Source organism: Malaya genurostris, chromosome 3 (assembly GCF_030247185.1).
Source record: "Malaya genurostris strain Urasoe2022 chromosome 3, Malgen_1.1, whole genome shotgun sequence".
Lineage (NCBI taxonomy): Eukaryota > Metazoa > Arthropoda > Insecta > Diptera > Culicidae > Malaya > Malaya genurostris.
In genome coordinates, this window is record NC_080572.1 from 161,684,655 (window position 1) to 161,710,455 (window position 25,801).

The 25,801-nt window shown below is 37.0% G+C and overlaps 2 protein-coding genes across 2 annotated transcripts in view; both read right to left on the minus strand.

The window, feature by feature from the left end:
• The window catches only part of LOC131434821 (uncharacterized), a 33,210-nt gene extending 25,780 nt beyond the window's left edge, over nucleotides 1–7,430 (minus strand). The window contains exon 1 of the mRNA XM_058601991.1: nucleotides 7,225–7,430. Within this exon, the coding sequence (XP_058457974.1) occupies nucleotides 7,225–7,304 (80 nt within the window). The 5' untranslated portion in view covers nucleotides 7,305–7,430. The remainder of the gene's footprint in view (nucleotides 1–7,224) is intronic.
• Nucleotides 7,431–22,683: 15,253 nt separating this feature from the next.
• LOC131438312 (lysM and putative peptidoglycan-binding domain-containing protein 3) lies at nucleotides 22,684–25,481 on the minus strand. The gene is made up of 3 exons (XM_058608227.1): nucleotides 25,308–25,481; nucleotides 25,087–25,252; nucleotides 22,684–25,016 (listed from the first exon to the last, which is right to left on the minus strand). Exons 1-3 carry the CDS (start codon nucleotides 25,319–25,321, stop codon nucleotides 24,435–24,437), a joined length of 762 nt encoding a protein of 253 aa, XP_058464210.1. The 5' UTR covers nucleotides 25,322–25,481; the 3' UTR covers nucleotides 22,684–24,434.
• Between the last annotated feature and the right edge of the window lie 320 nt (nucleotides 25,482–25,801).

The following is a 25,801-nucleotide window of genomic DNA, read 5'->3' on the forward strand; positions in this document are numbered from 1 at the left end:
TGGAATTCCGTTTTATACCACCAAGAACTCCGAACTTTGGTGGTCTGTGGGAGGCTGCTGTAAAATCAATGAAGCAGCACCTGCGAAGAGTCATTGGTTTGAAAATGATGAGATGCAGACAGTCCTGGCGCAGATTGAGTCCTGTTTAAACTCGAGACCACTTACGCCGTTGAGTAACGATCCATCAGACTTCGAAGCATTGACGCCCGGGCAGTTCTTGATACAACGCCCGCTAACCGCTATACCAGAGCCAGCCCTCCGCTAAGTTCCGGAATCCCGATTATCACGATGGCAACGAGTACAGGAATGTCTACAGCATATCTGGGATAAATGGTCTACACAATATTTATCAAATCTGCACAGTAGAACTAAATGGACAAGACAGCGAGAAAATCTTTTCGTTGGAACGATGGTTTTAGTTAAGGACGAAAACCTTCCTCCACTCAAATGGGCTCTCGGACGTGTAACAAGTATCACTCGTGGAAACGATGGAAACATCAGGGTTGTTACTGTCAAAACAAAGTATGGTAGCTTTTCCCGAGGCATCTCTAAGATTTGTCCTCTGCCATTTGCGATAATGATAACACATCTGTACGAGGGGAAAATTGAGTTTCCTCCAACAAAGGCGCAGTGTCGCCTGCGGGAGTCAACTGGCTCCCGCGGACCAGTTAAGTGTTTGTGTTTTAATTAACTGCAAAAAACTTATGGAATGTTTGTCTCCTATAGTGCTTATCCACCCTTGCGGGATCGCTGATCCCTTGGAACTGTCGTACAATTGCTGCTCATCATTCGTCAAGCGTCTCACTCAAATCAGCAACTATCACCCCTTCAGTTAATCTTCGAAGTGGATTCGTTGTCATGATCTTATGGTAGATCAACTCGTCACATCGTGGATACTACTTCATAAGGCTCCATGTGTCATCAATGTGTAGTCAACGTCATCGGCGCGAAGGCGCCCGCGGAGGCGCGCAAGCCTCCGCTTCAGGGATGTCGTTAGAAAATTGGTTAATATTGGTAAAAAATCGTCTCTCATCTGTTTCAGTCAGTCATCACGTCACAGCGGCTAGAATCGTCGTTCTTCAGTTTCAAAATATTGGAGTGCACCATCCATCCATCGGTACGGTACATCGGAGTGCACGCGCATCCATCGGTACAGTACCAGTTCAATCGATCACCGTGTAAATAAATCATCTGGATCATCAGCGATACAACAGTAGCAGAAGGATTTCATCCCTTGCCACAGAATCAAATTCCTCAGAATGAAACACTGTATATATGTAAAGCTAGTTTTTAGTGGTGTTAGTTTAGTTAGTATGTATAAATGGATAGAAATGTTGAAATTACCCGCGTATTTCAAGGCGGCCGGTATGTAAAATAATCTGAAACCTTACATAATCAACCACCCTACAACGATCATCAGCCTCACTGATGATCGCGAGAGGAGGATCTCATTCTCTCTAGTTATCACCAAGTCAATGTGATAATAGCAGGTAGAAACAAAAACGATAAGTTTGATAGCATATAAGGCAATCAAAAAGCATGTAACAGTAGTAGCAATAAAATTCTCGTCTCGATCGGTCGTGTTTTAGATCAGCACCCGTGATCTTTCATTGTTTAAAGAAAGTACCTTTTGTCCGTTGGTTCGTTATATTCGTTGGTGCTATATTGAACGGCTGGCATTGTTAACAGTAACCAGTGATTTCGGAGAAGAAACAGACTCTAATACCAGCACACTGTACCATAATCAAACCAACACTTTAATTGGACTCGTCCTTGCCTAAACCGCAGCCATTATGACTACTCGATATTGTTGAGAGATTAGCTGGGAGGAATACAATTAGGAATCCTGTACGATCCTTTCAACTTGAACAAGAATGTTACAACGGGTCTTTGTCCACCGGTAAGCATTTTATTCGAATGAGTAACAGTGATCTGGACTGCAATGTAGGTAAACTTAATATCTAATTTAAATCAAATAAACAAATCTTACAGTTGATATTCCGCTCCTCAGAAGCGTACTTTGCAAATAAGACCGATCGTAGCAAACGATTCAGAAATATATTAAGGCCAGTAACTTGTAGCGATTTCCAGGATTATTGACATTAATTATTCATACCAACGGCAATTTATACTAACTAACGGCAACGGAACTCGTGATTCGAAAAAAAAACAAACCGGAATCCGAAAACAAATTCAACACTAAAGATTTATATCGAGAAAGTTTAAACCTCACAACCGGTAACATTTCCAAAAATTAACCTCACAACCGGCAACATTTCCCACTCGTTTTGACGTTTGGGAAAATGAATCGTTCGTCACTTGAGGTTCACCATCTCACTCACCATAGAATGAACCTGTCACGTCACCCGAGTCGACTCCTAGAATAGGGTGACTACAGTCATGTGACAGTGAGGTGAGATTTGTCGAGTCACGTCACTCGACTCGCAGAATAAGGACCATTGTTCAAGTTTGAAGACCAAATGGCTGTGACTTTTGATTTCGGAGATATAATGGTATAAGTGACGTAACCGACAAAACACGTTGTTTTTACTGCTCTTATATATAAGGTTGCCAATATTTATCCCAGATCCCAGATCACATCTAATTTTGTAAAGCGCTATTGTTCAAAAGTTTAAGCAAAAAACGAAAAAAGTGCTCATGCAAAATTTGAGCTAAAGCGGACATGGGTAAGGGGTGCTGCTGCCCAGCAGTTAAAGTTTGAATATTTTCGAAAGCACCATTTCCGAAATCGAAAATTTTTTTTTGATGTCAAAAATCTTAAAATTGCATTCGATGTCAAAAATGAGCCCAAATTAGTGTCACTAATTATTTAATAAAAAGGTAAAAAATATTTTTATGAGACTGTTTTGAAGAAAGAGAAAGGCATTATCACACCACTAGGTGGATTAAGAAGAATTTTTAGATTAGCATCACTCTTCTTATACAAACGCAAATGTCAAGCGCTTGGTTGGAAAAACGATGCCGAGTATATGACAAGAAACACTGAAGCATGCTTTTGTGAACTACTCGAATCAATCTGAATCAATTGGTGTCAAGAATGAGCCCAAATTAGTGTCCGAAATTATTTAATAAAAAGATAAAACATATTTTCATTAGACTGTTATGAAGAAAGAGAAAGGCATCATCACACCTCTAGGTGAATTAGGAAGGGTTTTTATTAATTAGGTGCGGTTTGCCATAAGCAATGCCAAGGCGAACTGTATTCAAGTTGCAGTTTTAAATATAATATGATACCTCATTTCTGTGTCTGTTGAAAATATTTTAATCTTATTTTCTGTTACTGGAATGAAGCAATGATATTTTTGTGTATCTTGAATCATTTTTTTTTGTTGATAAAAATCTTTAAAATCTACTGCATCATCGTCATATTCCTCTTGTGACATATAACAATCCGAGAATGCAGTGAAATTGTCTTGATTCCTTTTAGAAGCCCAATCGTATAAAGCTTTCGCATTTGTTAATGGATGTTCATGTTCACTTGCCAAGCTAGCTTTTGTTGCCATTCGTTTCAATGTTCAACCGATTGCATCACATGGTCCCTTACCGTGTGAGGTTGAGAAGAAATGCAACTTCGAATCAGCATTGTATTTTGTTTTGAATTCACAGAGGCTCCGACGGTTTCCGACCACATGAGGATTGATCCAAGAGAACATTGAAATTCTTTTTTCCGATAACTTCAATGATTTTTCCAGCTTTCCAATTCCAATTGCTTGCATTATTGTACACCTTTGCATACACAAGCGCACTAACTGTTAAGGATGATGATCGTTGAGGATATGTGATTGGTGATGAACAAACTTGTTGAAACCTTGTACTTCGCAACAAATCGAGCAGTGTTGGTGATAACCGATAATTTGACAGAAGCTGCTCGATATTTATCTATATTGTATACAACATTTTCAATCCGGTAGAAGATGCTTCAAGAACTCGTGTCTCTCAATGCATAAACCGTGAGAGAATTTTTCTACATTTCTTCGCTACACTTCATACTCTGAGTATTTCACGGCCCTTAAAAAATGGTCTAATAATGAACGGTGTTGTGTGGTATTTACCAAGAAAGAATCGCAAGTTGACAATTATTGCAGAAAATCGAATCGATGATTCGACTTGATGCTTCTAGGACTAGGTTGCAATATTTCAAAACCCTCGTTGTACATTTTCATAGACACAACTTATACAAAGATTGAACATAGTTAGTATAAGCGGTAACAGTAAAATGATTCTATCGCAATTATCAACTGCCCGTATAGAATCGGATCGCGAAACGAGAATAAGCACGACGAGGCATAACCGCATTAGACCTTTCAAAATCGCAGTAAATTAGAACACATTCTATGTTGATCTGTTATGCCAAATGATCATTATGCCATATAACTATTTGTCCCGGGTTGGCGGTTCAATGCATAGGACGCTGGTCTTACAAGCCAGTTGTCGTGTATTCGAACCCAGACCTGGAAGGATTCTTAGTGTCAGTAGGATCCATAGTATTCTATGCAATGATTCCGTACGCTAAGAATTGGCTGCAAAGTCTGTTGAAACAGAAAGGCCAAATTCCACAAAAGGAATGTAATGCCAAGACTTTGCCATATAACTATTATGCCAAACGGCGTTATACCGAACGGCTTTATGCCAAACGTTGTAGCCCCGTTCCTGGGCAAAAAATTTCTGGAAGAAAGGTTCGACTTTTTATATTCTGGAGAATGGTCTGGAAACAGTATATTAGGGGGTTGTTTTCTGGAATAAGGTACACTCTGGGAAGTGCTTTCCGGGGGATTGTTCATTCATTCTGCAAGCAATTTTACGACGAAATGGTTTTCGGGGAAATGTAATAGAATCGCACTCACCATCTACCAAGCTACGAAAATCGCGGATTACTAATCGGTATTGATACATTACATGTTCGACGAGATGTTGCCTGCTTTATTAATTGCAGATGTGTTGAATGATAAGATTAACTACTCTGCTTTGCTCCGCGAAATAATATCAAGTCCGAACCCGTGCTCTTCGCAACAGTAAATTTCTTCTACTTCCTTTATGACGAACTAACTACGGTGCTAAAAATGCTATTATTGGCTTGCTTGTGTATCATTAGGATTTGACTTCAATCTATCACACATTAAGATAATTGTAAATGTTTTTATTACTAGAAATTATCATTAGGATATGCGAATATAATAAGAAAAAGCCTGGATGCAATATAGAATATATTAGTTAAATTGGAAAAAACGGTTCCATGAAATCCAGAAGGTTAGAAAGTTCGAGTCCTATCTCTGAGATGAACTTTTTCACTTTTTTGCTATACCAACTCATCATCTAGAGTTTTTAGGGTACTGATCGCTAGTTAGACGCATCTCGTTGGAACGAAACCTTTAAAAGTCGTCGATCGTACTGGGGCCTGCAAATTTCTTGTAAGACCGGCATCTACTTCTAGGCCCGACACTGCCAGGCGAGATCCGGGCAGGTCAAAGCAAAGTCCTGGCATTACATTCCTTTTGTGGAATTTGGCCTTTCTGTTTCAACAGACTTCGCAGCCGAATCATTGCATGGCTAGTACTATGGATCCTACTGACACTAAGAATCCTTCCAGGTCGGGGCTCGAACATACAACTGGCTTGTAAGACCAGCGCAGGTAGTAACCCTAAATAGGACACAATTCCGTTTCGACTCAGATTAACGTGATACCGGATACCTCAGATTGACGGGTACCTTTACTTGCAGGCAATTCAGCAATGTAGAATTATTCAACCATATTTTACCGAAGCTTATTTTGCAGAAATTTTTGGAAATAAGAGCTTGAGCTTTGAGCTTGAGCGACCACCCCTGGTTGCTACTCCTTTACTGATCGGGATTAGCTGAAATTGTACAGGGAGTTTCTAGATGATCCGACCTGGGACCGGTAAATCATCCTTCAATGTACATCTTCTGGTAATCCCAGAAATCATTGATCAGTACCGGCACCGGCCAGGCCCGAACGTATATCGTCTGAGGAATGGGAAGGGGTGTTAGTCCAACACTCGTTGTTACTAGAGGCCGTATATACTACTGCGCACTCCACAAGTGTCACGGGAGAAGGATATTTGTTAGTAAAAATTTCAGTATCGGTATTATTCGCGCGCGACTCAGTATGTTTCGGTTTCAAGATGCTCGGATGCACCACTAAACTCACTGACTTCCCGAGTGAACGTTTCAACAATAACCCGATATTGAAGTCCCGGGAAGTCTTAATTCACATCTCTTATTCGAGGAAACTGAAGAAAAATTTGCAATACTATCGCGTAAAAAATAAAAACTTCCCTATTTTTTTATAAATGAAATTACGTAATACAAAATAAACGAGTGAATAGGATTTAGACAAAATAGTTGATTCTTTGCATTAACATATTCTAAACAGTTGTTATAAAATCATTTTAAATCACCAATTAAAGTTCAACAGATTTCACGCGCGTCTTGATTTTTTATTATTTCCACTTTTTTATTTTAATTATTTATTAAAATTAATAATTGGTTATATTGGTTGATCTGGGCAGCCGGCTACCGAGAAAAATATTAATTTATTGTTTGAAATATTAATATCAAGTGTTTTTTTTTACTATGTATTCAATAACGGATATATGTTATCTCTGTTATTAACTTTGTAATATCAACGGATTTGCGCAATAGTTGATTTTTATCATTCAATTTATAATCATGAAAGACAATCAATGGAAGAAAAAAAAACAAATAAAACCTTTTTCCAAAGCTAGACAGAAATTGATAGGTTGAATGAAGAGATAATTTAGTAAAATAGAGTAATCAGAAGTGAAACATTGAAAATATCTGATAACTGAAAGGAAAAAGAAACTCCTGCAATTGTCGCCTTTTACGACATGGAAGCAGGAACCCAGTGGATCTATTCTTGGTTCATTTTTTTCCGCCGGATTCCACACGGCATCTAGGCTAGTACTGTTCGGAGAGAGATAATAGGTACTATCAATCTCCTAGTGGACCCTAGCCCCCTTTGCAGAAATTTTGAAAATAAGATAACAAAAACAGAAAACGTTTCTGTTTTCTTCAATCTAACAAATGCACTCCAATAGTTACAAAATCCCACTTTGAAATGCTGATTGCAATAGTTATTTATCGTGGTCATTTTAGCGAACAGTAAACTTATAACAAAATATCATCCAAAAACAGCGTTCTTTGTATACTTGATAAGTTGCTTACCTGATTGCAGAAACCAATTCATTATATTTGTCTAAAAACTGTTGTTTATATATACTAGGTGCAGGTTTCTCTGAAGCCATCACTGATAAGTAGACGAAAATAAAGTCACTAGATCATAAACCAAAAATGGTGCGCACAATCTACAGATTAGTTAGAATTAGAAATGACAACAAACGAATCTTGTGCTAAATTGCACTTTACACGGTTAATATAAAATATTCTTTAATGTGATTTTTTCCAGTCCGCGGTGCAAGCAACGTTGCCAGCTATACCGATTTATCGGTATTTGTACAGATATTTTACCTAGAGTGCCTATAACCAGAGTGACGACATCTCATCCGTAATTTTGGCAACAATTCAAAACATTCCATTAGCTTTACATTGAATTGACAGGTCGTTTGCTCGTTTGGAACTGGGAGCTGTCATTCCAAACGAACAGCTGTCGCCACTCTGATTATAGTCACTCTAATTTGACCTCTATACCGCAATTGGCACATTGTCGCAAAGTTGAATACCGACAGCGACACCTGCCAATGAAAAATGGAACCAAGAAAAGGAGGATTCTTTCGGAAATTTTCATATCGGCAATAGTGATTTGCAACATTTTTATCGTTTATTCAAGAGTACAAATAGATATCAGCAATAAAAGTATACTCGGAGTAGAAGAAAATCGATTTCAAAGTGGTTACTACAACTTTTTTTAGTGTAAACTACGATTAAAATCGGAAAATCTTCAGAAATGTGTGAAATTGGGTAAGGTTAGGTTTTTTCGGATCAACATTTTTTTAAACAGAAACCAGTGTAATGTTGATTTCTCCAGTACTAGAATGTATAGCGATTGAGTACTATTTATTTTTGATACTTTATTTGTTATTTCCAGGCATTTGAAAAATGATATCAAACCATGTTTAATGCTCTATTGTGAATAAACGATAGATTTCGCACAATGAACTAAGATCAACATTACCACCTCAGAGTAAAAACTTTTTCTTCAACTTCTACTATGATTTTTCAAATGAATTTGCCCTTTTGCATAAGAAATCGTTGAAAAGGTGGAGTAATTAGAAATTTTCCTACCGATTTGACAGCTCTTGCTCAAAGTATCATCTCTAAATAAGCAGCGCCTCTACATTTCAGTTTTGCGACAATATGCCAATTCTGCAACGATTCCGTCCACTCAAAAAAAATCATGTTATAGTTACGTGAAAAGTTATGTGAATATTTTCACCCTACTTTTCACGTAGGTTTTGATGGACTGGCATTTAAAAGCTGTTTAATGCATAACTCAGTAAAAGTTACGTGTTTCATAGAAAAAATGTAATGTACTGTTCATATCACATTTACCTATCAGCCCACATCAAATTTAGATAGCAGAGAATTATTATTTTATATATTGGTTGAAGTCAAAAGGGAGATATCAGATTTTTATATAAATCTATGAAATGAAATATACCATGAAAAATAAATCATTTATTTCAGAAAATTAGCATATAATTTCAATAGCTTAAAAAGCAACTAATAACGTCGTGGTATCTCAAATCGACAAGCCTCCAGAAATCGTTTTTGTTGTCACTGCCATCCAACCGAAGCCAAAGTCGAGATCCGAGAACTCCCACAACACTACCGATGCAGGTTGAAGTCGCATTACATGGTTTCAGTGTCTCTAGCTTCATACCGATTTTGAATTCGTTTTTCGGTGGACCAACGGCCTGTTTGAAGCATTCGGCAGGAGCGGGCAACTCACGCAGGCACTCGTTCAAGTTGAACACATGAAAACTTTCATACTGGAATGGTCCGGACGATGTAATTAAAATTGTAATCAAATAACAAATATTCACACTACTTACACTCTGAGGGCCACTGTTCGCCATTTTCAAAATCGAGTTTTTCACACTGAAAATTCACGTAGATTGTTTGACGTTTGGTCAATTCACGTAAAACTTATATGATGACTCTATTCATTTTAGGGAATGTTCGTATAACATTCATTTTCGTCACGTAAAATATTCAATTTGACATTTTTCAAGTGAATCGCACATGAATTTTCATTTGATTGTCGCATTCTATGTCCTGCTGAAAACCACTATACAACGAGAGATATTCATGATCAAATACCTAAAACTTTCTCAGAGGGTAAATTTTGAAAAGGTTGACCGGTCTCCGAGAAAATCGGAAGCCATATCCCGATGAAACTTGGTAGGGTTATACGAGGTTGTAAAACCTTTATTTGAACCAACCGTGGACAACTTGACAGCTCCTATACATCGAGAATATCACCCTCATTCTTGTTTACGTCCGTATCGACCATACGACGAACGGATTCTCGTTTACGGACGAATAGACGAAATGCCGTGGTTTCGATTCGTCAGTTTAATGTTGCGAATCAACCGTTCGAACACATTGAAAAAAGTGTAACCTATTACCAACAAATTTATTTTCGAATCTAAAGGTGATTTGCAATCAAATCATAAATTTGCAAGAAAAATACAACATATTTTTCGCCGATACTACTGATCGGACTGCTATTTTAAAAGCTTTTTATTACTTTGCATGAAGTTTAATTTGAAAATTTCATTTACCGACATGAATAAAATTGGTCCTGAGTACGATATTTATTTCTTATGTAGCATTCGTCACCTCCTTGATGCTTGGAATCTTCCTAAAAAAATTACCTGCGCTGCCGCAAAGACATCATATTAACAAGATATCCAGCTCTCACATTACCCGAACAAATTATTGGCAACATCCTTTTTTGCGAGAATGCTGCCCTCAGGCGAGTTCGCATCGAATCTCGTACATAGAAGTAGGAGATATAAATGTCAAATTCGTGCGCGCAAAAATAGCAGCACTGCGCACTCATACAACTGACATGACATGTTGAATGAGACGCCGTGCGATGGCGTTGCTGAACTGAAGATTTATTTCGCTCCAAGCTGACAGGGTCTGGCCGACGACACGACCTGCCACTCGAGTATCAAAACTGTATCGAAAATTTAACTACCCCTCAGTAACTGGTAATGTCAAAACGGATTCGCTTGAAAAAATGTTGGAACTGGCAACACAAGTTTGTAAATTATTGATTTTTAAAAACAGTTACCAGTAGCCTTGGTAACTACATATGGAATGTAAACAAAAACAAGAGATTCTTACTTAAAACGAAACCACTGAGTGTAGTTGGGCCACTGGCAGGTATTAAATTTATTATTTCAGAGAGTTTTGAGTCATCTTTATTTAATTTGTATCTTTTTTTTAAAGAACTGAAACAAACTGAACCCCACTATTTACCGAAATACATGTTGCCGCGGTCAACATTTAAATGAAATTATCTTCAAAAAGTAAATGTCATGTACCAATCTAACGTTTAAAATAAAGAACCGATGAGATTTTGCAAATTTTATGCGTTTTATTGTTTAAAAAAGTTCTCAAGCTCTTAAAAAATCACCCTTTATATCACAAAAATTTAAAATTGATTGTAGGAATAGGTCTTGTATCTAAATTTTTATATGCAATAGTATGTAGTTGTTTTTTGTATCTGAGTTTTTCATATGAAATAATGTCATTGTTTTTTGTCAGTTTTAGAAAATCATGGTTATAGATAATTGTGATATCTTTCCTTAAGGAGGAAGTGCTTTAATGTCAGCGTTCTGAAAATGAATTTCTTTCAATTTAGATGTGCTTTGACACGATCATGAACAGAAAATAAACAGCTTAAATAATGTGTTCTGATGAAGAGCTGGTCTTTTTATCGGTTGATCTTCAAGCAAGCAACATCTTTTATTTCAACAGTACCGAAAGTCCTGAGGATTTTAGGAACAATCAAACAGTATGTAACGAAGGACATAATAGATCCAAAGCACTAATCACTAATTCACTAAATAACCGGAAAAGACAAAAAAAAACTCAAATCGGTGGAATTGTTCCACAACTGTTTCAAACTTCAAACTGTTTATTTATTCTGGTACTCCTTGGTAACTAGCTCATAGCAACTTAAACAGTGTTGCTCGAATAGTTAGTTTTTGTCATTTTCAAGGGGTCGCTATATTTATGGTAACTGGTGGTAAATCGCTGACGAACACTTTTTATTCCGATTTTTCTTCGGAGTGTCTGGTCGTGTCGTCGGTCTGGCTGCCGGTCCTTCTTTTGCACAGGAGTCGCGTACGTATATGTTCGAGTGAAAACAAGAATGGCTTGTTCGCATTCGTTCGAAAGCATGCGTTCGTCGAATAATCGATACGGACGTAAGCAAGCATGATGATACAAAATCAGCGAAAAAACAAGTCATATAACAAATGATATCAAAGAATTTTAATAACAACTCAAATCTGTACCAGAACTGATAGTTTAAAGTTGGATGGGCGTTGTTTTTATGCATGTACGATGTTTAAAAAAGTTATTGATTCGAACGTAAACGGGAATACGAATTTGATATACTTTCGAACGTATCGCATACGGTCGTAAACCAGAATAAGGGTGTATAAGTAAAAGTTCTGGTTCTCTGGTTCCACAATGGCGTCGTAAATGGAATAACATTTGGAAATGACGTATCTGTTTCTCGTCAATCTGCGGTTTAAATTTTTATTTTAATATAATTTTGCTAACATTTTTTGACATTAATAAAATAATTATGATGATAAGTTCCTATGGTTTAGTATAAGTATAATTTTTCTCTTTTCACCAATAGAAAGTTTAAAAGTAGTCCATCACATCTCAATAAACAATGAGCGTGAGGTAATTTATTTTACTGAATCTTGAAGAACAATATTACTAATTTGCAAACCAAGATTAAATCTATGGTTCCCTTATCTTTATCCGAGTCGTTAGAAGATCATCCAATGATAACAAATACTTCTACAAATGGCTACTAATTCTTTGCGTGTTCATTGATACGACTAAATACGTTAGGTACTCTTTAGTTACACACCACATTTCAAAAAAACACTTCATTTCTAACTCTATTAATTACTATTAATAGTTATCTTTTCAGAACAAAGAGAAAACGTTAGGCAGAGTGAATTAAAAGATAGAAATATTACAAAATACGCATGTTTTGAGATTTGTGACGTGTGTTATTGTTGAGTTTATTGCTATGCAGCGCTGTTAGAAAAAATCTCAATATTTTCATTTCATTCAGGAGTTCTCGCGTTAGTCACAATATGAAAATTACGCTCCTTTTAAATATATTGCTAGACGCATACACAGTGACCGTAAATAACGTAATGAAGTACTGGTTTCTCTTGTAATCGTTTTGTTTCGTAATTCATTGCACCCGTATTGCTTAGGTACACTAGCGCCGTCCTGAATTCAGTGGAACACATATGAAACAGACTCATTTCTGTCAGGTTGTGTATGGGTTGATTTGAACGTAAGCAAGACGAGACAGTTGACTTCTTACTCTTATTTTGTTTACTTTCCATTTGCCCTGCTGAATTATTAATGGCTAGCGACATTGGCAGTGCAGCTCATTTCTTTCATATATTAATGCATGTTGTTTTCATTAAAATTTTCAAATAGAAATACTTGTCATGTTAACAAAAGTTTCGTCGTATTTTGTGTGGTATTGAGTTATTTAACATTTGTATATACGTGTTGGTAAAATACAATAACAATATTTGTTGAATTTAGTTTATTTTGAGTTCAAATTTCCTTTAGGCATTTTCACTAATCTTGCTGCAAACAATCGATTGTACGTTTTTAGTTCATTTTGCACATTTTACCCCGTACCTCCCGAATCGGAAGTAGATCTAGATGAAGTTCAATAGCAACCTATGGAACTATAAGGCCTTTAATTTGAATCTTAGTTGAAGAAAATCGGTTGAACGAACTCTGAGAAAATCGAGTACAAAAGCAAAATCTTGACACTTTTGTGGAATTTGGCCTTTCTTTCTCAACAGACTTCGCAGCCAATTCATAGTGTACAGGATCATCGCACGGTTAGTACTACGATCCTACTAACACTAAGAATTTTTCCAGGTCGGGGCTCAAACATACGACCTCTGGCTTGTAAGACCATCGCCCTATGCACTCAACCGCCAAATCGAGTGCACTTTTTCTTAATTTTTGTTGCACATTTTACCCTGTTATTCCCGAACCATAAGTTCAATCCGGGTAAAATTCAATAGCAACCCATGGGGCCAAGAGACTTTTCATTTGAATCTTAGTTTGTGAAAATCGGTGCGGTGCACATTTTTTTTACATACACGCATACATAAAGCTTGCTTCAAATAGAATTGGAACAAAGACAATTGCCTGTATTTCAGTTATTTATTATTGTATTCAAGATCTTTTTTTATACAAATGTAGCGTTTTCTTCATACTTTTAAGAAAAAATACGGATAAAATTATTCGTCACGGTTTTGAAGGAATTCTCGAATTTTTCCTGTAACACGGCTCAGTAGGCGGCGCACACCTTCTTCGTCCATCGTTTTAGCTATCTTATTCCACCAGGTCGTCATCTGATTGATGTCTTTGACAACGTTTCCCTTTGCCTTGAGTCTCCTCTTCATGATTGCCCAGTATTTCTCAATAGGGCGGAACTGGGGGCAGTTGAGTGGGTTAAGGTTTTTCGGAACAAACTGGACCACTCTCTCTGCATACCATTCTTAAACGGCTTTGCTGTAATGACAGCTTGCCAAATCTGGCCAAAACATTACAGGATGGTCGTGGGATCGAATGAACGGCAAAATTCGTTTTTGGAGACACTCTTTTTGGTATAGTTCCGATGTCATTGTCTTATTTGTAACGAAAACTTTCGTTTTTTTGCCGCAGCTGCAAATGCCCGGCCAAATCATAAATTTTCTTGCAAATTTGTCGGCAAAAACAAATTTAAATTTGGCTGGAACATCCCCCCGAGCCGTTGCCAAAAGTAAAATTTTTGACCTGGGATTTGACCGAAGTCAGCCTAGACACAGGTTTCATCGTCCATCAGAAGACAACCGTTGAACTTGGTCAGCACCAGGTCATATAGTTTCCGAGCACGAATTTTGACCACACTATTCTGTTTCATGGTCCGATTTGGCTGTTTGCTAGCTCGATACGACTTGATTCCTTCCCGGAGTCGAGTTCTCCTCACGGTACTATGGGCAGCACCGAATTTCCTGGCCAAATCACGGTCCGACAGATTAGGATTCCTCTTAATCGTCTTCAAAATCTTACCACGCAATTTCCGGTCGTCAGTTCGACTCCGACGATCGGCTTGAGGCTTCCGAATCGTCGTCAATGTTTTCTTATACCGTTTGATAACGCGCCATACGGTTTTTCTGGGCAATTTCAGCTGTTTAGCTAGCCTAGATGCAGACCACAATGGATTTTCCAAATAACTGTGCACAATTTTTTTTCCTTCTTTCGGCTTCCATGTGGATTGTTTACAAAGTACAGTCGGAATGTCAAAAATCATACGTGAAGCTGACAAAATTCCCGACACGTGGGCGTCAAGAGCTTCCAAATCCGTCCACCAGGAGCGCCACAATATGAGCAAAAGTTTGTTCCAATTCTAAATGAAGCAAGCTTTACTCACACATACAGACACACACAGACATTCGCTCAGTTCGTCGAGATAAGTCGAATGGTATATGAGATTCGGACCTCCGGTCATCGGGTAAAAAGTCGGTTTTCACAGTGATTGCATAGCTTTTCTATATGATTGACATTGCACTTCGGTGCAAATATAATAAGTGTTCTGCAAGTAGCAGAAACTTTATGTCCGCCTAGCGGTTTATGTTGAACTGCTGGATCACATAACATTTCAAAATAAACTGTTATGTACTGACGAGTCGAAGACGAAACATGAAGTATGTAAAAATGGTTATGTGCCCCTAAAATGACCAAAACCTGAATCGGCCAGAATATGTCGAAACTCGATTACGTTCGGCACGTTAGGTAAGACCAAAGACATCATATTAACAAGATATCCAGCTCTCACATTTCCCGAACAAATCATTGGCAACATACTTTTTTGCGAGCATGTCGCCCCCAGACGAGCCCGCATCGAATCTTATACATAGAAGTAGGGGAGGAAAATGTCAAATTCGTGCGCGCCAAAATAGCAGGGTTGCGCACCCATACAATTGACATGATATGTTGAATGTGATGCCGTGCGATGGCGTTGCTGAACTGAAGATTGACTTCGCTCCAAGCTGACAGGGTCTGGTAAGACATTGCACTTTGGTGGAAATGTGATAAGTGTTCTGTAAGTAGATTCAGCTCGACGAACTGAGCAAATGACCGTGTGTGTGTGGTTAGTTATGTGTTGTTCACAAAGAGGTCAAGATCTCAGAGATGGCGAGACTAGTCGCAAATGAAAGGTATTCTCGTCAGCCAGTACGCAACTGATTGATTTTGCGATTTACTTTTTAGGTTATACATAGTTAGATGTCATAATTTTCAGTTTTTTGTAATTGCAATTATTGGATTGCATAGTTTCAAGCCATAGATTGTAAAAATCCATTCACTTTTAACAGAGTGCTCAGTGGTCCCAACCACATCAAAATACTTTTTCTGTTTGAGTTTCAGAGGTTGAATTTGGGACTTCATTGCATTCAGAAAAACTTTTGTTTTGAACTGTTTTCTTCTTTGAATAAAATCAAAGTTTTCATTTTTTTTTTATTTAAAAGATATTTTTTATTCAGGCCTATTTGCGTACAAGCTTTACGTGGCCTATTGAGCCGATTTTTTAAATAAATTTTCTAGGGGGACAGGAGCTTCCATTTCCCTCCTGCGAGGATTGAGGGGCCCTTCGTTCGTGGTTCGTCTCGTCATCCATTGCCACATCGATGGTATTGTTGTTGGTTTCATTGCTAGTTGCTGGAGATGAGCCTTGTTGTACATTGTTTGCAGTTGCTGGTTGGTTGGATGGTAAGTTGTTCACTGCAGTTAATGCACTTTGTTCTATAGGGGATACGTTGGATGGTTTCGTTGAAGTGGGTGCTTCACTGTTGTTGGTGACTGTCACAGGTGTACTGGGATTGCTTTGGGTTGGTGTGACGGAAGCACTGTTGTCCTTTGGTGTAGTTGTCTCCTTGTTCAGTTTATCACATGGCTTACCGTAGTGAACAGCTTTTTGACAATACTGACATGTGGCCATCTGATTGTCATAGGTAACAAGTGATTTGCACGGAATTCTTGTATCTTGACCGAAAATCACATAAGAAGGTATAGGCTTCTTCAAGTGTATGCGTAATACACGTACGCCATTTAGAATACCGGGGAAAAAATTCTTCCACTTTTCTTTTTCGATAGAGAGAATCTCTCCGTATTGGGACATAGTTTTGTGAATATAATAATCGGTGACGCTCGAGTGAAGATCATGCACACGCACTTCTATAGCACTATCATCCATATATACTGGAATGTTGTACCTAATGTTCTCGTGTTCCACATAGTGCACATTGTTATTGTCTTTTGCGAATTGAATTGCATCCAACTCTTTATAAAACTGGTTGTAAACAACATTATTCGTCTTATTGCAGTAAAGTAAATGCACACGTTTAATGTCCAGCTGCATTTGCTCCTTAAGCAAACCTTCAAGTTCTCGTATCGAAGGTCGAATTTTGCACTGCCTGAAGTCAACAACAATTGTATTCTTTCGTGTCGGCGGTAGCTTTTGTTCGTTTGGTTCACTCATTTTCGAGGTCTATTGTTCACCAGAGATGTCTATCTCCTCTGTGTGACGAAGAGCAAGCAAAATTTCTCCCCTCGCACTGACAACTTCAACGAGAGCTCTTCTCTTTCACATTTATACACCACTGTTGTGTAAGTGTGCACGCATCATGAGTGCGTTTGTTTATTTCCTTTTACCTCTTCCACTGAATCGCACCAAAGTGCTAGAGCATTAGCTAATAAATTCTCTGAGGTGGATGCAGATACTTTCACAGAGGTGTACACGCCGGTGAGCACTCTGCTGTATGGTTTTCGTAGATGAAGCGTGGACACGCAAAATCAGCAAAATAAAACAATTTATCGTAAAATTTTCGGTTTTCCTTGCAAATTTTTCATAGCAAGGCCAGATCTACTCTCTATTAATTGAAGTTCACAGATGTGTTCGCTCACAATCACGCGCCAGTGGTCACTTGGGTGTATTTAGACGAGAGCGCGTGTGAGCGATTCATGTGAAGAGAATGTGTTTCACTCGCGCCAGCTGCTTTAACCACAAGCACACACTCAAATGCTGTCTATTCGACACTGAGAAGAAGTGCGCTTTCCTCTTTGTGCGGTGCTTCGTTTTTTTCATCCTCGGTGTGGCAGAAATCTGACTCTAGCGTTCATCACTCTGGTGAAATGCCATCTCTGTTGTTCACTACACAATACTGTACTTGGTTTCTTCTGTTTCCAACGTAAGCGGTTTTGTTTTATCGACTGACTTGGAGGAGATGTAAAACCGAACTGAATAGTTTTCATTAATCGACTTAGAAGTGAGTTATAAGTTTTCATTTGCATACATTGCGTGGTAGTGAATTCAAGCCTTTTGAAGAATTATAGAACATGTTACTACAAGAAAATATGCCGAACACATGGGCCCTTTAAAATGCATCGGTGTCAATACAAGAAGCATAATCGATATGAGGCTCCCAAAATGTAGTTTTTCCATCATAACTTTCTTAAACACACAGGCGAAAAAGGGAATCGAGGGAACCACATGGTCGATTCACAATTTATACGCAACACACTGTGCTCAGGCCTTAAATAAATATGAAAAAACACTTTTAGAAATGAGTGTCTTAAGATTCGTTACTTAACGTATCATTATATTATGCGTTAGATGTTCCTTAGTTGTTCCCAAAACCTGTTAGGAGGTGTTAAATTGTTCCTTCATTATTTCTATCTGAAACAACTGATAACGAACGAGTCTAAAATAAAACAATTGGTAGATAAAAACTGACTCGTCGTTTACGTCACTTACATCATCATATCTCTGGAACTGGTAAGGATAGCCACTTGATCTTCAAACTTCACCTATAACGCAATAGTAGCTTTCAAACGAATCTAAGTTTGTTTCAATTGGTTCGGCCATCTACACACACAAACACACATACACACGCAGAGAAACATTACCGACTTCGTCGAGCTGGTCATCCGATCGAGCTCGATTAAATTCGTTTTTTCACCAATTCTATTACCCTTTATAGAAGAAGGCAGAAACATTGGTTGTAACAACAATATTCAAATGTATGTAGTAAGATTAAATGTGGTTAATCGGTTTTGTACGCGAGTTTCCTTAATCGAGAAGAAGTAAAAATACCTAAAAAACGGGATAATACAAATTTTCGTGTTTTATCGAGCTATTGGTGCGCAAAACAGTTCCCTGGAGAAACCCATTGTCATTTCGCTCTTCCTTATTTTATTCCCTTCCTCAACGATTTATGACGAAAACTAGAAAATTTTACGGTTTGAAAGAGATTTTCAATAACCGTGCTCATACTTCATCTGATTATGCAAATAATATTAATTAAAATAGTCGGGTTTAGCTTGTAAAACCATGGCTAAGGATATTAAAGAGTACCGCGCTGACGACGCCAGCCCTCACAAGGTGTCGCTTTAATCGCTATTTCGAGATATGCAGTTAGCCTATAAAACATTGAATATTTAAAGAAATATATCATACCGGAGTCCAATCAATTTCATGCAGTAGTTTGCGAGGATCTTTATCCCCTAAGAATGCTTTGGGGGATTTCTTGTCACGAATAATCGTCGAACATTGAACAAATTTGTTCCTAATATCATTTAACATATCGCTATATTCGGATTCAATTTTTATTTGCAACTAATTCCACATATGAACACATGCACTTATTTACATCACTCAGTTTAGCACTGAAGAAAAATGGCTACTTTAATGAATCTCCGAATTTCGGTTGTCTAAAAGTTGTTTACCGAGATTTCGGTAAGTTGATATCATTATACATGATGTTGATTTCGGCAAAACGACCAATTGCTGGTAAACACGGTAATTTACAAAACCAAATATCAGGATAACATTTTGAATTGCCGAGAAATCGGAAATAATAAACTGAGAATTTCGGAAAAAGCAATCTTAGCCGAAAATTTAGTGAAATATCGCATTTCCGTTCGTTTTCAGCATTTTTTTCACCAAGATCAAAATAAGGTTTTAAGTGTGCACGAAATATTCGTTCAGTTTGCTGTTTTTTCTCTTGCAAAACTAGTGTCAAAATTAGGTGTTTCCTTCATATAGAATGAAAATTTGTTGTTATTCTACGTGAAGTAGAAGAATTGTACAGGTATGTAGTGTTAATTTACAAAAAAAAAAAATAAGTGGAAAAAACTTTCCAACTAGTCCAACGGGGCTCCAACTCCTCATATTAAAAATGGCTCAACAATGGACCTCTACTGCCGGGTTTGTTGAACGAAAAAAATGGCATTCGGTTCAACGGTCTGTTTCAAAATCGGAAAACGAAGGTCCTGTGTTGGCCTCCCGTTTAACGATTGATTGGACGTTCATAGGACCAATTATCCAACGTATTGGACCAACGAAGGACTAACGTTGAACGTTTTTCGAAAAGGTGTTTCACTCGCGCCAGCTGCTTTAACCACAAGCACACACTCAAATGCTGTCTATTCGACACTGAGAAGAAGTGCGCTTTCCTCTTTGTGCGGTGCTTCGTTTTTTTCATCCTCGGTGTGGCAGAAATCTGACTCTAGCGTTCATCACTCTGGTGAAATGCCATCTCTGTTGTTCACTACACAATACTGTACTTGGTTTCTTCTGTTTCCAACGTAAGCGGTTTTGTTTTATCGACTGACTTGGAGGAGATGTAAAACCGAACTGAAAAGTTTTCATTAATCGACTTAGAAGTGAGTTATAAGTTTTCATTTGCATACATTGCGTGGTAGTGAATTCAAGCCTTTTGAAGAATTATAGAACATGTTACTACAAGAAAATATGCCGAACACATGGGCCCTTTAAAATGCATCGGTGTCAATACAAGAAGCATAATCGATATGAGGCTCCCAAAATGTAGTTTTTCCATCATAACTTTCTTAAACACACAGGCGAAAAAGGGAATCGAGGGAACCACATGGTCGATTCACAATTTATACGCAACACACTGTGCTCAGGCCTTAAATAAATATGAAAAAACACTTTTAGAAATGAGTGTCTTAAGATTCGTTACTTAACGTCTCATTATATTATGCGTTAGATGTTCCTTAGTTGTTCCCAAAACCTGTTAGGAGGTGTTAAATTGTTCCTTCATTATTTCTATCTGAAACAACTGATAACGAACGAGTCTAAAATAAAACAATTGGTAGATAAAAACTGACTCGTCGTTTACGTCACTTACATCATCATATCTCTGAAACTGGTAAGGATAGCCACTTGATCTTCAAACTTCACCTATAACGCAATAGTAGCTTTCAAACGAATCTAAGTTTGTTTCAATTGGTTCGGCCATCTACACACACAAACACACATACACACGCAGAGAAACATTACCGACTTCGTCGAGCTGGTCATCCGATCGAGCTCGATTAAATTCGTTTTTTCACCAATTCTATTACCCTTTATAGAAGAAGGCAGAAACATTGGTTGTAACAACAATATTCAAATGTATGTAGTAAGATTAAATGTGGTTAATCGGTTTTGTACGCGAGTTTCCTTAATCGACAAGAAGTAAAAATACCTAAAAAACGGGATAATACAAATTTTCGTGTTTTATCGAGCTATTGGTGCGCAAAACAGTTCTCTGGAGAAACCCATTGTCATTTCGCTCTTCCTTATTTTATTCCCTTCCTCAACGATTTATGACGAAAACTAGAAAATTTTACGGTTTGAAAGAGATTTTCAATAACCGTGCTCATACTTCATCTGATTATGCAAATAATATTAATTAAAATAGTCGGGTTTAGCTTGTAAAACCATGGCTAAGGATATTAAAGAGTACCGCGCTGACGACGCCAGCCCTCACAAGGTGTCGCTTTAATCGCTATTTCGAGATATGCAGTTAGCCTATAAAACATTGAATATTTAAAAAAATATATCATACCGGAGTCCAATCAATTTCATGCAGTAGTTTGTGAGGATCTTTATCCCCTAAGAATGCTTTGGGGGATTTCTTGTCACGAATAATCGTCGAACATTGTACAAATTTGTTCCTAATATCATTTAACATATCGCTATATTCGGATTCAATTTTTATTTGCAACTAATTCCACATATGAACACATGCACTTATTTACATCACTCAGTTTAGCACTGAAGAAAAATGGCTACTTTAATGAATCTCCGAATTTCGGTTGTCTAAAAGTTGTTTACCGAGATTTCGGTAAGTTGATATCATTATACATGATGTTGATTTCGGCAAAACGACCAATTGCTGGTAAACACGGTAATTTACAAAACCAAATATCAGGATAACATTTTGAATTGCCGAGAAATCGGAAATAATAAACTGAGAATTTCGGAAAAAGCAATCTTAGCCGAAAATTTAGTGAAATATCGCTTTTCCGTTCGTTTTCAGCATTTTTTTCACCAAGATCAAAATAAGGTTTTAAGTGTGCACGAAATATTCGTTCAGTTTGCTGTTTTTTCTCTTGCAAAACTAGTGTCAAAACTAGGTGTTTCCTTCATATAATATATATTATCCTTTTTAAGGCACAAATCTCCAAATATCAAGGGGAACGTGCCATTTGAGTCAATTTGTTCTGATTCCTGATAATTTACAAAAAAAAATAAGTGGAAAAAACTTTCCAACTAGTCCAACGGGGCTCCAACTCCTCATATTAAAAATGGCTCAACAATGGACCTCTACTGCCGGGTTTGTTGAACGAAAAAAATGGCATTCGGTTCAACGGTCTGTTTAAAAATCGGAAAACGAAGGTCCTGTGTTGGCCTCCCGTTTAACGATTGATTGGACGTTCATAGGACCAATTATCCAACGTATTGGACCAACGAAGGACTAACGTTGAACGTTTTTTCGAAAAGGACATGTTTTGCACGATGACGACACGAATGAACTGCTGATGAAACATGTTCATGTTTTGACAGCTATCAGGGGTTTGTTTACATATATTAGATTTTTTATCGTGACGTTATATGAACAAAAATTCATTCTTGACAGTTCAGTGGTACTGTTTACAAACAAGCTTAAACAAAATCGAGGAACATATCAAACAATCATCTTTACACTTCACAACTACCCACTTTTATTTAATGAATCTTTGAAACGAACCGTATCGAATCATTAACAAATCTTTTTAAACTCTATATAGAAGATATGTACCGTGAACGGTCTCATACCTTTGTCAACAGACAAACAAAAAAAATCTGTTTTCAAACAGTACCGCTGAACTGTCAAAATGTTTTCATCCGATTGAGGTTAGCAGTGACAGTAAAAAACCTAATTAGATTTTTTATCGTTACGTCTTAAATGAACAAAAATTTATCCTTGACAGTTCAGTGGTACTGCTTACAAACAAGCTTAAACAAAATCAAGGAACTGTTAACAAACGTTTTAAACCTCTATTATATTTCGTATCGTGACGTCACAAATCAACAAAAATTCATCCTTGACAGTTCAGCGGTACTGTTTACAAACAAGCTTAAACAAAATCCAGGAACATATCTCAAACAATCATCTTTACACTTCACAACTAGCCACTTTTATTCAATGAATCTTTGAAACGAACCGTATCGAATCATTAACAAATGTTTTTAAACTCTATATAGGACATATGAGCCGTGAACGGTCTCATCCGTTTGTCGACAGACAAACAAAACAAAATCTGTTTTCAAACAGTACCGCTGAAATGTCAAAATGTGTTCATCCGATTGAGGTTAGTAGTTACGGTCAAAAACCTAATAGCTGTCAAAATTAGTTAATTTTTATGAGGTTATGGCATGTTATGTTACTGCAAAACCTTATTTTCATTGACAAGTTCGTTGGGTAGTTTACTTACAATTTTAAATCAACATGGGTCCTAGCAAAAAAAAAGTGGTATTTCTTATGCCCAACAACGAAAAACCGACTTATATGTGATATCTAGTAGTTAAAGCTAATGTTAGAATTTAATATATTAGTTTTAAAACCAGCTTGTCAAACCCATCCTGAAAATACTCGAATACAAGAAGCCAAAATTTGGACTGCCTATAAATAGGTACAAGCCAAAAGAAGTGGAAAGTATTTTCAAGAGATTGCGCCTCCCTGTCGTAAATATCAGCAGTCAGCAATGATTCCAAAACGGTTAACGATTTCATAACACTAAACAAAAATGACTTATTAAAGCATATATAAACCAATGGATAAAGACTTTTGAAGCACCTAGAACAAAGCTCGGACTTAGGCGCCGCAGATAAATACTTTCGGAACTTACACAGTAAATTTTTGTAAGGTCTTTCGCATTGGAATTAGAAATTTAGAGTTATGTACTAGAAGTTTTTGCACTATCCGAACGACTTATTCGATTCATACATACTTCTGGTCAGGTCTATAACTAAGGAGATTACCTAATGTACAACAATCATATTCTTTATTCAGTAATAACAGTGTAAAAGGCACTAGTAATATTAATATAACCTAGTTGGTAATGATGTATAATGTTTATATACAAATCTAATAATCATTTGAATCATGCGCGATCAAATATATTCAAAGTATTTGCTATTGGCATGATTAGGGGTCTATCACTATTTTCATATGCTACCTAGTACGAGGTCAGCAGATATTTTATCATACTTGCAGTTCGAAACTTTGAAGAATATATATTGTCATTAAACAAAGAGAAGCCTAGCTTGTTTAAGTCAACAAAATGATTTGTTACCAATTAAATTAAATTAATTAGTTTTGTATTCAACATACTCAAACTGAAATTAGATACGTTTGAACCAAGATATAGAATAGAAAGGGTTTTGTTTCAAATAAACATTGTTGAAAATTTCACTGTTACTATATCTTCGAAAATCGTGAAATAAATAATTGAATGTGAACTTATCGCTGAATTTTATCTGCATATAGTACGGAAATGTTCCACAGAACAGATACTCTCAATAGAATTAGTGTAAAAGTTCCTACATTTTATGTTATGTTGTATATAAGCGCGAAAAATATTACGGAAGGTTTCTGTAAATTTCTAGTAATCTGCTCATTCTTACTTTGTTGGTAGATTTTGTTACCTTTTACTTGAATTTACTAAAGCATCTTTCGTGGAACAGTTCCATGTTTTTCAAATTCACAATACAAATCATGCCCGACTTACATTTCGAATTATGTACTGTGATAACTTGTTTCGTTGTTAGAACTATCGTGATGATATTTTTCAATGTGTTCTGCTACGTAAATCACGTATATCAGTGGAATTGCAAAACAAAGTGCAAGTATGCATACAAGCAGACAAATCCACGAAATATCACAGTCTGATCCGTTACAAGAAAAATCGTTCGTTGGTAACCGTAAAGGACGAGGTTGCGGTAAACCGTCATCGTACTCCCCAGATAACAAAGGTTGTCTTAAACAAAACGATGTATCTGTACACGCTTTGTTTGTATCCTCCATAGAGTTTTCAACAAATTCAAAATTAGGTTCACGGTAACCCGAATCATTTTTATAAGAAGCACTACTAACAGCTGCCACTATCAACTTTTCATCAAGATTAGTTTGCTTTCCTAGTATCGTTGCTGGATTTTGAACGTTACTTGGTGAATTCTTTGGACTACTGTTTCCACTGCTGTGCACTTTTGGCAGCGTATCTAGCAGAATTGAATGAGGTGTAATCGGCACTCTTATTACTCGACGAGCAAATATTTCATTGTCTTTATCTATTTTATTAATCTTCTTCAATTCAGCAATCTGAAAAATACTCATAACATAAATCTAGCAATTAAAAGAAAATAATGTAAACTTGACGAACATGCCTTACCGTACAATTAAAACGTAGTGCGATAGCTTGCAAAGTATCTCCGGGCACTATTTGAGCTTCTATTAATCTATCTGAAGAATCTGGTTTTGATGTTCTCATCGGAATATCCAAGTCCACAGCTCCAAAATCAGATTCCACGTAAACACGATTTTTGACACTGTTTACTCTGTAGAATAATGGAATTGAAATATCAACATACTGTAACACATTAAAAGTACTACCTTTGTCTTTTCATTTTATTGTAAAATAATTAAATAACCATTTGTTTTAGCCAAACACTACAAGCTAGTGCATATAACCAACAATCAGAAACATTAAAAAGTAATTTTACTGAGATTTTTCTTTTTCTTTTATTATCTTCACCTGATTTTCATGCAATTCGACCATCCCGGGTTAAGCAGGGATGCCAAGTAAACTTTAAAACGTAAAAACATTTGTGCACTCTTACCAGCCGCTAACTAATTTTGGGTAAGAACTTTCCCAAAATGAACTAAAGTTAATTTTCACATATTTAGATATATATAATACATAAACCAGAATAACGACTATCCTCAATATTTGATGAAAATTTGCACGATCGATTCGTATGTAAACAGCACTTCAATTTAAGATGCATTTTCATTTCAATACGATTTGCTTTAAGATTTTATGTGCAAATTCACTAAGATGCAAAATTAAATTATTTCTCACTTACCCACATTATCGAAACGACGGA